Below are 14,449 nucleotides of genomic sequence, written 5' to 3' on the forward strand. Positions count from 1 at the left end.
CTTCTGCCTGCCAAGAGAGCCGGGCGTGGACAGCAGCCGAGAAAAGTCGGCGCGGAGGTCTCTTTCTCGCTGGGCGTCTTTGGCTGGGGCTGCTTTCTTTTTTCCGGGGGGGGGGGAGGGAGAGAGAGCTTCTCCCCGCCACCTCTCCTCCGCCGGAGCTCTGCCGCGTGCGCCCCTTCGCAGCCCCCGTCTTCAATTCGCCGTCTCTGGCGGGGCGGAGCCTCCCACGCGCTCCCGAGGCCGGCGTGCTTTTTAAATGTGACGCTTTCCTTTCCTGCATCAGCCAGCAAAGCCGGGCAGTCGGCTTTGCTGGCTGGAGAAGCGAGCGATCTGGGGCTGCGTAGTTTTGCGCAGGGGGACAGGGGGACAGGGCAGTCCCCGCCGCCTGTGTCCCCGCCGCCTGTGTGCTCGCCTTGTGCCGTGGGGGGGAGGCGATGGAGGTCAGGGGTTTTCAAGCAGCCGCCTCCCCCCCCCCCACAGAGATACCAGAAGCCGGGGACGGGCGGTAGGGGCATGAAGGATCTCACCGCCGGCCTCGGGAGCGCGTGGGAGGCTCCGCCCCGCCAGGGTTCCTCTCCATGAGGGAGTCCGCCGAGCTGCCCGTCTTCAATTCGCCACTCAGGCGCGTCTCCTGAGGGGAAACCGGCATGGCGAGCGCGGCCACAAGGGCGCTCTGGGTCCCTGACGTGCGCACTCCCCGCCGAGTCTCCTCGCCGCCCAGCAGGATCGGGAGCCCGGGTGAGACGGCGAATTGAAGACGGGCAGCTCGGCGGACTCCCTCATGGAGAGGAACCCTGGCGGGGCGGAGCCTCCCACGCGCTCCCGAGGCCGGCGGGGAGATCCTTCATGCCCCTGCCGGCCGTCCCCGGCTTCTGGTAGAAGCCTTCTCTCTTTTTTTTTCGTGCGCTTGGCGAGGAAAGGCAGGCGGGGAGGAGGCGACGGGGCCAAAGGGGGCCGAGGGAAGCTCGGCTGCGGTCGAGAAAGGAACGGCTTGCGCTCGCCGCAAGAAAAGAGACAGGCTTTTAGTTTTGGCTGCGGGGGGATGGAGTTAGGAAAGTCCTACTTCTCCCCCCGCAGCCAAAAACTCAAAGCCTGTCTCCTGCCGCCCGGTTTAGCCAGGACACGAGCGGCGAAGTGACACCCCCCCCACCCCAGCACTTTGAATCCCGCCGCAAGGTAAGCTTCGGGGCGGGGCGGGCGGGGCCCTTTTGTACCAGTCGGGGAGGCGGTGGCGGCTGCAGCAGAGGCGGGCGGGGGAGGCCGGCCCGCCGGAGGGGCGATGCGGGCGGCGGAGACAGGCGAGGTCCCGGCCCGCCCCCCGCCCACTTGGCCCCAGACCGGTGCAGCAGGAAAGGGACGGAGAAGGCTCACTGGCAGCCCTTGCCCATCGCCGCGCCTTCGCTTCCCCCCCCTCCCCCGCTTCGTCCGCCTAGCAGCTGATCTGCTCGGCAGCGCAGCACCAGCGAGGAGCCGAAGATCTTCGGCTCCTCGCTGCTGCTGCGCTGCCGAGCAGATCAGCTGCTAGGCGGCCGCTCGAGAGCAAGAGGGGGAGAGATAGAGAAAGAGAGAGAAGGAAAGAAAGAGATGAGAGAGGGAGGAAGAGAGTGTGAGAGAGGAAGAAGCAACATAGAGAAAGAGGGGGAAGACCCAGGGAAGCCTCTGCCCGGCGGGGAAACTCCACCATCTACGCATGCGTGGAAGGGCACGCGGTGGAGTTTACTTCCGGGTTGAAAACTCGCGATATAGCGTTTCGCAATACTCGAGATCGCGAAACTCGAGGGATCACTGTAAACTGTTTTTATTGTGTTGTGAGCCGCCCCGAGTCTACGGAAAGGGGCGGCATACAAATCTAATAAATAATAATAAATAATAACAATACTGTAATCATGGTCCTATGCCATTTCAGACAAATAATTGTCCAGTCTCTTCCAATGTTGGAGTGGGCACAACTTCTGGAGGCAAATCGTTCCACTGGATTTTTATGTTGAACAAATTAACAAAAGACTCCTTGGGTTATTTTAAATAAATAGAAGAAAATACTAGATTTTAATGAGTCCATGATGGTCCCCCAAAGGCTATGACATGTATTTAAGTGGTAGAAGGGAGAAGAAATCAGTTTCTAGTTAGAGTTGAATAGTTTATTTGTACATTACAAATTGTCCACAGAAATGGATGAAAATAGACTGTACATTGTCGGGTAAAAACAAGAGATCCCTTCCATTACATACACCATAAATACATTTGATTTGAAAGCAAATCCATCATTGCTTGAAACCACCGTTGGTCCGAGTTGAGTCCCTACGTGGTGTATCCAGCTGATGATTTCTCATTCAGTACGATTCTCTTTTATTGGGTGTATCAAGAGCCTTCTTCATTCTTGAAGTTTGGAGTTTTGCTGAAAGACTGTTCGGCAGCAATACACAAAGCGGTGGGGCTAAACCTCTATGGCAGGCTGTAGATTTCCTCCGTAGGTTTAAACCCTGTTTAACCCCAAATACATTCAACCTGAAGCAGGCTGAAGGGAAGTCCTTCTGGAACACACCACAAGCATCATTCAACAGTAAATGGTCACAAGAAAGTCAAGAGTTACATCTCTTTTTTCATCCAATTGATAGTCTCAGTTCAAACCAGGCTGTAACAACCGGTTCTTCGGGTAAAAAGATGCTACTACTTCTCAGCTTTGGTTTTCCAGTTTTGCAAAGAGGGCAGGTTGCATAAAGAGCCAATTTGTTTAGGAATAAAAAGACTCACCAAGAATAACACCGCCTGAGAGATAAAGCATCCAGCAGTTTTTTCTGGAAACCGAGTCTGCTAGAGCAGTGTTTTTCAACCAGTGTGCTGTGAGACATGGTCAGGTGTGCCGCGAAGCTCAGAGAGAGAAAGAAAACGAGAGAGAGAAAGAGAGAGAAAGAAAACGAGAGAGAGAGAGGGAAAGGAAAGCAAGAGAGACAGAAAGAAAGAGAATGAGAGAAAGAGAAGAAGAGAGAAAGAAAGCAAGAGAGAGAGCAAGAGAGAAAAAGAAAGAGAGAGAGAGAGAGAGAGAAAGAGGGAGGGAAGGTGGGAGAAAGACATAGAGGGAGGGAGGGAGGGAGAGAGAAAGAGCAAAAAAGAGGAAAGAAGGAAGAGAGAAAGAAAGAGGGGAGAGAGAGAGAGAAAAAAAAGAGAAAGGGAGAAAGAGGGAGGGAGAGAGAAATAGAGCGAAAGGGAAGAAGAGAGAGAATTTTTTTTGTCCAAACTTTTTTTAGGGGGCCCCCCCCTCAATGTGTCCCATCGTTTTGTAAATGTAAAAAATGTGCCATGGCTCAAAGAAGGTTGAAAATCACTGTGCTAGAGGACTGCTGGTTGGGGGAGTTGGTGCAGAGAAAACATCTCAGTTAATTTTATGCAACAAATCTACCAAAACAGAGAAAGTACCAAATCAGGCAGACAAGAATGATCAAATCTTTGCCAATTCTTTCCTAAATTGCTAATTTATCTCTTGCCTGACTTCTTTCGGTCCAGTTAAAACTACAAGCCAGTTTAGTTTTTCACAGTGGGCCAAACAAAGAATCTTCAGCGTAGAAACCCAACCCCGTATTTAACTATTAAATAAATAATTTTAAATACACTTTGAAAAATGTCCTTTCCAAAGGACAGTGATGCTACATGAAACCATGACCAATGACCACAAGGAATCTCCGAACCGCAAAACCCACCCCTTGGAATGTACATATCTTACATTGATTTGTTCTCATTATTTAAAATTTTTAAAGAGACTTTAGAGAATCTGTGGATTGGGGACAATTCCCAAAATATATTGCAGTAGAGAAAGATACAAATGAAACTTCAAAAGACTTAGTGCAGTGGTAGGTTGCTGTGTGGTTCACTCATACCAGTGGTGGGAATTTGCCCCTGCTCGCCGAACTGGCAGCAATGGCTGGCTGTCCATGCCCCCGAACTGTTTTTCTGGCCGCCACGGTGCAAAAGAACACTCTGCACATGCGCAAAGGCTTCTCCGCATGCACAGAGGGTAATTTGCACGATGAGCCAGGAGCGCGCTCATGAATGCACGCAAAAGCAGGGAGTTGGACTAGAAGACCTCCAAAGTCCCTTCCAACTCTGTTGTTGTTATTAAAACACGCACTTTCGTCGCAATGCGAACAGGTAGGGAAGGTAAGTGGAACCCACCCAGCTCTAGTGGCAGGAAATTATCACCAAATTGTATTAATCCACATACACCTATGGAGGTGGCATGAAAACAAACAACTTTTCCTCTTGCAAGGAACCATTTTTTCCTGTAAGCAAAATAGCAGTGATTTGGGTTTTTTTAGCAGCAAAATACCCTTTTCTTCCAAACATCCAGCTTGTTTTATCCACGATTATCTTTAGATAACACATTTCTCTCTTGGCTCAATCCTTTTCCATGATTCCCTACTTCCTGGTCCTCTTCTGGGTGAGAAGGAAGTCAGAAGCTGTCCGTTTCTGCTTCCAATTAATCCAGTCCAGTGATACACAGATTGCAATAATGATACATGTGTGTGCTTATTTTCAGAGCTAAGCAGGGGGATCTCAAGGTGTAGGCCACACTTGGAAGACTAGAAATCATCCAGAGAAAAGGCAGCGATAAACCGTTTCCATCTACTTTTGAAGAAAAGTGACAGCCTGAGTACCCACAGAGCAGTCAAGGTTCAAATTGACTTCAAGGACATACACACATTGGCCATGCATCAATGTAGTCTGGAGCCAAGATGACCTTTTCCAAATCATGCCACTGGTTTTAAGCATGTGTTTGTAAATATTTTCTGTTACTAAGCCTAATAAAACTGATTAAAGATGTTAATAATCAGCATAAATGGTAGGAGGAGGTTAAGTGTGGCCTGCTGAAATGTATTATCTTGAGCAAATCATGGAGAAACCTAAGTCAATCAATGCTCAGCTTTTCCTTGTTTTGAAAGGAAAGAAGTCCAGTGTGTAACTGGCATTCTACTTTAGGTAACAGAATAATACTTTCAGTAAATATAAGTGGCCCTTGTTAACCAGCTGAAAAATACAAACCAGATTCTGGTAACCATTACATTTTTGTCTATTTTATGCATGCACAAGCAGTAAATGGATTTTTGCACGTGCATAAAGTATAGAATGTCGTCCCCCCCCCCCGTCCCCCCCCCCCCCCATATTTCTCGTGCTGTCTGGTATCTTGTTATTCACTGTTCCTTTTGGCTGGGCCAGAACTTGTTCAAATCAGAAATCTACCTGTATAACTGACAGTTGCTGCAGATGATAATATAGACTGAATTCCATTCTTCCAGGAAGCAATGGACCACTGTCTTGGAAGGCATAAAGAAGCCTTCCACATGTTGTGGTTAGCTCTGGCCCAGCTCCTGCCCCAAGGACTGTGGATGTGGGGGAGACATCCACATGCTGCAGGCCTGTTTTGCCCCCGTGGAATCTGCTGATGAAGGCTCCTCTGACCAAGAAGACATGAGTGACAGGGAGGAGGAGAGTGTGGCAGACAGCTCAGAAGGAGATCAATTATATAGCTCCTCCTTGGATTCAGAACAAGAGTTAATGATACAGCCACGCATGCAGAGAGCGATGCATAGGCAACAACTGAGAGATTATTATCAAAGAAAATGAGGCCACCTGTGGTTGGGTGGGGCTGTGGTAATTAGTGAGGCTGCTATAAATAGCAGCCTGTGGGTTTGGCCATTGTGGAGGATTATCTGATCATTGTGTTTCATGACTGCTTTACTGACTTTGACTTTTTGTGTGCTGATTTTCCCCCGCTTTGAAACTAAACCAGAGCAAAGTGTGTTTCACTTTGTGAAAGAAGAACGACTGTGAATTGCCTCACAGCTACAAGCTAAGTATCACAGAACTGATAAGGGACTTGTACAAATTACCAGTTTGGTTGGAGACGAGGGCTCTTTGCTATACCAAAAGAGGGCTTGGTTTAAGTGCATTTTTATTATAAAGAACATTGTTTTGAATTTTCAAACGTGTGTGTGTCTGAAATTTGTACCTGTGAATTTTTGGGAGGATTCTACCAGAGAGCCTGACAGAACACCACAGAGGTCTTGTAAATAGGAGATGAATCAAAATAGCTGAGCAGAGTTCACCGAGAGCATTTCTTCACCTTCTAGCTGACAGAATCGCAGCAGCAGCAGCAGCTAAACACAATTCTCTTGTGGCAATCCTCGTTTACTTCAAAGAGCTTTCAACTACAGATGTCGGATTCTTCCTTTATCTAGCAAGCAGAATGTCTCCCAATGACCCAAAGTGGGACTAAGATTTCTGTTTCCTTCTCAGCAAATACAAGAAATCTGAACGATGCAAAGAGCTGGATGAAAGGAAGAAAACAAGGTGTAACCAGTACACAGGCAGCATTGCAATTATTCCATGATCAAATGGATAAGAATCTAAGGAAGTTAAAAAAAAAAGTTTGGCAGCTGGTGTTGCTAAAGCACAGCAAAAAGACATGCAAAGTACAACCTTTACATTCTTCAGTGCATTTTTTTTTACAAAAAAGGATTGAACAGCAAGAGCCTCAAATAGCAATGCTAAGTTACAGTTAAAAGGTGAGGTTTTTTTTAAATTATGAAAACTGTTTCTTTTTCGGCAGATCCACCTTCAATGTTAAAGAAATACCGACGCAGAGAAACATTTGTTCTGAACAGGATCCCAAATTTTCCTGAGATCTAGCAGCTGAGAACAAAAGTGATTTAATTTTTTAAAACAGATTTACAGAGTTGGAACCTAGTTCAACCCACTGCTCAAGCAGGAGACCTTACATTTAAATTTAAATGTAAGTTCCTGATGCTGCCATTAGTTCAATTTAAACTGTGTGAATTGTATCACCCGAGTCTTCGGAGAGGGTCGGCATACAAATCTAATAAATTGAATTGAGTTGGAACCTAGTTCAACCCACTGCTCAAGCAGGAGACCTTACATTTAAATGTAAATGTAAGCTCCTGATGCTGCCATTAGTTCAATTTAAACTGTGTGTGAGTTGTATCATGCCCTTTTCCTTTCGCGCTCTGAAAATAATAAGATGAAATATGTAACTGCTGCTGTATATTATTAACAGATTCAGTTTGAGAAGGAGGATTCAGAAATGGATCAGAGCCCCTTTTAGTTCAATAGTGGAAAGAGGTGAAAATAATCAAAACACATTCTTGATTATTTAAAACTTAAAAAATAATCTTAAAACAATAATTCTCTCTGTGGTTAGATGTATAATTGATAATGCCTGTGAACCCATATTAATGTTAACTCTGGAGGGGAAGATGGTAAAGAGGAAATATTGTATCTTTAAGGCATTTAAAAAAAAAAAAAACTATCATAGCTTTGGGAATGATGTCCACGTCATAATTTGCACAGTCTACCCTAAAATTAACCGTAGGCTGTCATGGTAGAAAGCACATTATTATTCCTGTTTAGTAAAATCATTTTCTAAAATGTTTAAATCACTTTTAAAAATGCATTCTAGCATTTCAATGGCCTAGGTAAACGAAATGCCTGATTTGGTAGCTTTTCTCAGAAATTCTTACATTTCTGATTTTTACAAATCACTGCCTTCCATATTCATTGAACATGTAAAACAGAGGTTTTCTGTATGAACATTGCACATACGTTGCGCCATTAGATCCCATACATTCATCCAAAAGGCAGCTTTCAAGAGCAGAGACTCAACCATTCCTGCCAGGAACAAAAACGGGAGAAACACAACACACAAAAATTTGTTGCTACCTCTCAGGCAAACACGGAGAGAAAGGAAAGCCTCACTGGCACATCGCCTAGCGAAATTTTACAGCAATAAGGACAATGATAAGGATAATAACTATGACAAACAAAGTTAAAATGATGAGCATCTTCCGATTCTTCTTTTGATAATGCTCGGCCTGCAGATAGAGAAAAGAGGACTTTATCACACAGGTTCTTTCCTATAGACAGCAGAAAATAAATTACTCTAAATAACAAATACAGTGGTACCTCGTGATATGAACCCCTCGTGATACGAACCCAGGGTTCGGAAATTTTTTGCCTCTTCTTACGAACTTTTTTCGGCTTACGAACCCACCGCAGATCGCAAAATGGCGCTCCGCTGGGCGCCGCTGCCCGGCTGTCACCTTTTAAAACAGCCGGGGGGCTTCTCAGCGTTCTCCCAAATCTGAACCGGTCGGACGTCTTCGTGACGTCAAAGCTCCGCCCATGGAATTCCCTATTGGGATTCCCCACCTCCTTTCCAGCCTCCAGATCGTCCGAAAACACTGCCGCCGATCGCAACAATGGCGCTCCGCTGAGCGGTGCCGCCCGGCTGTAACCTTCTGAAACAGCTGGGCGCTTCTTGGTGGCCTGCGGAACCTGAACCCGAACTTCCAAGTTCGGCGTTGGGGAGAACGCCGAGAAGCCCCCCAGCTGTTTTAAAAGGTGACAGCCAGGTGGCGGCGCCCAGCGGAGCGCCATTTTGTGATTTTTTTTTCCTTTTTGTATGCATTAATCGCTTTTACATTGTTTTCTATGGGAAACAATGTTTCGTCTTACGAATGTTTCGCCTTATGAACCTACTTCAGGAACCAATTAAGTTCGTAAGACGAGGTATTACTGTAATTGGTAGAGAGCCACAGAAATGACCTTGGGGAAACTAAGCAGAGATAATGATTACAGTATGCACAAAAATGTGCTTTAACTTGGAAAATGGAGATAGTGACATATTTAATTTTCCTGGGCTCCAGGATCACCGCAGATGGGAATTACAGCCAGGATAGGATAGAATTAAAATAGAATAGAATAGAATGGAACGGAATGGTACAGAATATAATTCTTCGTTGGCCAAGTGTGATTGGACACACAAGGAATTTGTTATTGGTGCAAATGCATAAGATACATTTGTCAAGAATCATGAGGTAAATCACTTAGTGATTGTCTTAGGGCTCAAATAAGCAATGAAGAAACAATCAATATTAATAAAAATCTTAAGGATACAAACAACAAGTTACAGTCATACAGTCATACAGTCATAAGTGGGAGGAAATGATGAGAAAAAACTAGTAGTAATAGTAGTTTGTCAAGAATCATGAGGTACAACTCTTAATGATTGTCATAGAGTACAAATAAGCAATCAGGAAACAAAAAATTAAAAGATGCTTATTCCTGGGGAAGGAAACTATCGCAAATCTAGACCGCATACTAAAAAGCAGACACATCACCCTGCCAACAAAAGTCTGCATAACCAAAGCTATGGTTTCCCAGTTGCAATGTATGGCTACGAAAGTTGGACCATAAGAAAGGTTGAGTGCCAAAGAATTGAGGCCTTTGAACTATGGTACTAGAGAAGACTCCTGCAAGTCTCTTGGACTGCAAGGTGATCAAACCTGTCAGTCCTAGAGGAGATCAACCCTGACTGCTCTTTAGAAGGCCAGATGCTGAGATGAAATTCAAATGCTCTGGCCATCTAATGAGAATGAAGGACTCACTGGAGAAGAGCTTAATGTTGGGGTTGATTGAGGGCAAAAGACGACAGAGAATGATGTGGCTGGATGGAGTCACTGAAGCAGTTGGTGTGAACTTAAATGGACTCCAGAGGAAGGCCAGGAACATTGTCCATGGGGTCACAATGGGTTGGACATGACTTTGCAACTAACAACAACTTGGAAAAGAGAGGGGAAAAAATGGACTCAGATTGACTTTGCCTTCATTCCCTATATAAGAGGGAAGGAAGCGAAAAAGGCTTTAGGCTTTCAAGGTCATGTTACTACAGTCAGTATCACTAAATATTCTATCGAATCAAATGGGTGAAGTCGGTTTTCTGGTATGACTTATCTGAAAATCTTTTTTAAAGCCTGATGGCATTTTCTCTTCACTCCTCTTATGTCCCAGGGAGTAAGGAGAGAACCAGTTTGAGTTTATTTCTGATGTTTCCTTTGTTTTCTGAACTTTTCCTTTTTTGTTCTCCTTGTTGTTTTCTGGACTTGGTTTTGTGGACACTAGACTTTCATTTTCATTTATTTTTCATTCCAGTGGTTCTCAACCTTTGAAGGTCGAATGATTGTTTTACAGTGGTAGCCTAAGACCATGGGGAAAGACAAATTTCCCATGGTGTTAGGAACTAAAACTTCTAAAACTAAACAATGTCATTTGGCGGGACCCAGGGGAAGAGCCTTCTCTGTGGCGGCCCCGGCCCTTTGGAACCAACTCCCCCCAGAGATTAGAATTGCCCCCACCCTCCTCGCCTTTCGTAAGCTTCTTAAAACCCACCTCTGCCGTCAGGCATGGGGGAACTGAGATATTCTTTCCCCCTAGGCCTTTACAATTTACGCATGGTATGTCTGTCTGTATGTTTGGTTTTTATAATAAGTTTTTTTTTAGTTATTTTAGTATTGGATTGGATTGTTACATGTTGTTTTTATCATTGTTGTTAGCCGTCCCGAATCTACTGAGAGGGGCGGCATACAAATCCAATAAATAAATAAAATAAATAAATAAATAAACTAAAACTTCTATTCTGGCACCTTGGAATGTATTTCTGTGAGTTTGCAGGGAGGGGCGGCATACAAATCCAATAAATAATAATAATAATAATAATAATAATAATAATAATAATAATAATAATAATAATTTTTACAATCCGACCAATCAGGTGTTTACAGTGGGGGCGTCCCTCTGTCCTTCCTGCCAATCAGCTTAAAGCTCTGTTGGGAGAATTGGTGCTAGATTTACGTTTGGGGGTCACCACAACATAAGGAACTGTATTAAGGGACCATGGCATTAGAAAGGTTGAGAACCACTGAAATTGACATAGGAAGTTTGGCGCAGAGCAGATTATAAATGCATCAGTGATGTTTCCCTTTCTGGCACAAGTACATGTAGCATAAGTCTTAATAACTGATTTATATCCGACAAATAAGGCAGTATCTTAATACTTATAGAACTCAACTCAAAGCTGAACTCAACCTTTACATCTAGACTATTTTACAGTTCTGTGGATAAAAAGAAATGGGTAGAATACCCATCTACCAGCTGCAAAGAGATTTTTGGAAGAACCGCATAGAAGAATAATTAGGAAAACATAATCACATTCACATACAATCATTAAATGCTAGATATTGAGATATCTAGGATAGGAGCCATTTGTCTAATTTCCTTAATTTTAGCTAGCTGCCATTATTGTCCTTTTAACTTCCAAAACAATAGGTATGGAAAGAGAAAATGTTATGGCTCACATGTCTGGGATTGTAATAACAAACTCCTCAACAGTATGAAATAGTGGCATTCAGAATAACACATTGAAAAAAACATTATCTGCTTACTTTATGTAGTTGTTTTAATCCTTCTTCTGTTTTTATGCATGATTGTTCAACATTGTAGTCAATCCTATCGAGAACGGTACCCTGAAAAAAAAATGCATTGGTTCTGTAGGCTGAAATTCTGGTCTGTGACCATAATAAAGGTTGATTGATTGAAATGCAATATGTATTAAGATAAATTTAAGTTATAGAATGTTTTCTATTAATGTAAATTGGTTGGCTACTGAATGCTGGTAAACCAGCATATAGCAATAGCATTTAGATTTATATACCACTTCACAGTGCTTCACAGCCCTCTCTAAGCGGTTTACAGAGAGTAAGCATATTGCCCCCAACAATGTGGGTCCTCATTTTACCGACCTTGGAAGGATGGAAGGCTGAGTCAACCTTGAGCCTACTGAGATTCGATCTACCAAACTGCTGGCAGCCGGTGATCAGCAGAAGTAGCTTGCAGTACTGCACTCTAACCACTGTGCCACCAAGCAGGTAAAGCATATATAAAAATAAGCAGAATATTCCTTCCACACCTCTAACAATGTGTGTGTCTCTGCATGTATATATATATTTACACATACACACTTCAATATGGAAATACTGAATATTCTATATTTCAGTATAGGAATATATTGAAGAACCAAAAGCAGATAATTCATCCTTGTGTTGCTTCTTGTATGTACACATACAATTGTGACTAACAATCACAATTAAGCCCAAACTTTCTGTTACTAAGTGAGACAGATTAAGTGAATTTTGTCTCATGTCATAACCTTTCTGATGATCCAAATTACTCCCTCCCACTCTAGGATCGATCGATCGAACAAATGACTGATCGATCTGTCTGTCTGTCTCTCTTTCTCTATCTATCTATCTATCTATCTATCTATCTATCTATCTATCTATCTATCTACCTACCTACCTACCTACCTACCTACCTACCTACCTACCTCCATCCATCCATCCATCCATCCATCCATCCATCCACCCATCCATCCACCTATGTATCTATCTATGTATCTCTCTCTCTCTCTCAGATCGCCTCTCTTATCACAATGCAAAGGACTCCATTAGTATATTTTGTAAGTGTATTCACATAGTTGGTACAAAGGTACAGATATGATACAGGCAAAACTCATGATATCTGACAATGTTTCAATCATTCCTAATCAAGCAAAGAGAAATACAAAGTAAAATTATTAATTTTAATTAGGTTACGACTAATTTCAGAATTATCCTCAGTTGGTAACCGAAAGAAAATGATTAGATCTAATAGTTCATTTTTTTCCAATGATCCTATACAGTAGGTCCAATCCACCTGATTTTTAAGTCATGTATACATCCTTGCTTTTCTTCAGATGAAATCCAGGAAGACATATAGTGTTCTAAATCAAGATCTTATAAGATGCAAATACCATTGATATAAAGAAACCACTTACCTGTTCAACTACCATTGCTCCTAAATCCCTAAAAATTTCATTAAGTTCAGTAATGGATTGTATAATTTGTCGAATTTCTCGTTCCCGCTCTTCCACCAATATAGTGTTTTGTTCCACTAATACTAACTGGTCATCCGTAAAACCCTTATTAAAACAAAAAACAAAAATATCAGATTGCAAATAGCTAGATATTGTACCATTCAAAATGCATTAAAAGGTTTTAAAACCAAACAGGATACTTATAGCTTCCCATTCAAACATAATATCCTCCTGTATTTCCCCCCTCTGCAATGTCTTTAATCTTTCTCTTAAAAGTTCCCTTTTAAAAAGATAAGCACTATAATTGTGGCATAGTTCTGAGCCCAGGTGCACCCTTTCAGAGCTCCAATGAATCCGTTTATAACCAAGTGTCTAAAAATCCTGCAGCAACCCAATTTTCCCTAGCAACTATGAGGATGATTTTTGGCAGATATCCTAGAGACCAATTTTTTAAACAGCAGGTAGTCAGCCTTAAGCCAGAGGATAATATGGGACTCTCAGCTTAATTCTAAAGGCTTCCTGCAAAAGTAATTTCTCATTTCCCTTGCAGCCTGCTGGGCAATCAAAAATGGAGAAAAAAAAATATCAGAAAGGGGATGAGAGAGAGAAAAGAGGGGGTAGATTCTCGGGCACACAAGCAAATGGCATGCAGTTTTCAAAAGTTTTCTCTCGTCTGAGAAATTTGCACCTTAATACAAATGGACTTCCTTTCAAAGTCCAGGAAAGTAAGACCCCAACTCCATGTTGATAGAGAAGAGTACTTTTACGAGACGAGAACTGATAGCAACAAAATGAAAGCAAGATCAGAAGCGAAAGGCACGTAAATGCATATACAAATACAGTAATACCTAGTCTTACGAACTTAATTGGTTCCCGGAGGAGGTTCGTAAGGTGAAAAGTTTGTAAGACGAAATAATGTTTCCCATAGGAAACAATGTAAAAATCAATTAATGCGTGTAAGAAAAAAACAAACGCAAAAATGGCGCTCTGCTGGGTGCTGCCGCCCGGCTGTCGCCTTTGAAACAGCCGGGGGGGCTTCTTGGCGTCCTCCCGAACCCGAACGCCAAACCCGAACTTTTGCCGAATGGGAGGCCACCGAGAAGTCCCTCCGCCCAGCTGTCGCCTTTTGAAACAGCCAGGGGGCTTCTCCCAAACGCTGAACCTGGAAGTTTGGCAAAAGTTCGGGTTTGGCGTTCGGGTTCAGGAGAGCCCCGAGAAGCCCCGTCGCCCGGCTGTCAGCTTTGCAAAGGAGCCGCGGAGCTGTCGGCCAGTCGGGAGGCTCAAACGGAGGTGGGGAATCCCAATAGGGAATTCCATGGGCGGAGCTTTGACGTCACAGAGTCGTCCTTCCTGGCCGTCCAAGACATGGACTCCAGGAAGGACGTCTTTGTGACGTCAAAGCTCCGCCCATGGAAATCCCTATCTTGGTCGGTAAGCCATTCCCACCCAGTCACATGACCTTTAAGCCATCCCTGGTCACATGATTGTCAAACCACTCCCATCTGGACACATGACTATCAAGCCACAACCGCAAAATAAGCCACGCCCACAATGTGGCAATAAATATTTTGGCAGCCCATCACTGCATGCAGCCTAACAGAACTTTCCTCTCTAGACCCCTAATCAAACATAAGAGACATCTCCAGCGCAGCTTCTCTCCCCCAATACCTAACTGTCCCTCCACCCCCCCAC

The 14,449-nt window shown here is 43.7% G+C and overlaps 1 protein-coding gene across 3 annotated transcripts in view; it reads right to left on the bottom strand.

The window, feature by feature from the left end:
* Positions 1 to 2,123: 2,123 nt before the first annotated feature.
* Positions 2,124 to 14,449, bottom strand: part of STX16 (syntaxin 16) — a 35,210-nt gene continuing 22,884 nt past the window's right edge. For 2 of the 3 annotated variants that reach the window (XM_070744550.1, XM_070744549.1), the window contains exons 6-8: positions 12,719 to 12,862; positions 11,289 to 11,369; positions 2,124 to 7,880 (exon numbers count right to left, since the gene is read on the bottom strand). In XM_070744550.1, the coding sequence (XP_070600651.1) occupies positions 7,776 to 7,880; positions 11,289 to 11,369; positions 12,719 to 12,862 (330 nt within the window). In that variant the 3' untranslated portion in view covers positions 2,124 to 7,775. The remainder of the gene's footprint in view (positions 7,881 to 11,288; positions 11,370 to 12,718; positions 12,863 to 14,449) is intronic. The other variant, XM_070744551.1, reaches the window with a different exon arrangement.

This window comes from Erythrolamprus reginae, chromosome 3 (assembly GCF_031021105.1).
Source record: "Erythrolamprus reginae isolate rEryReg1 chromosome 3, rEryReg1.hap1, whole genome shotgun sequence".
Classification (NCBI taxonomy): Eukaryota; Metazoa; Chordata; class Lepidosauria; order Squamata; family Dipsadidae; genus Erythrolamprus; species Erythrolamprus reginae.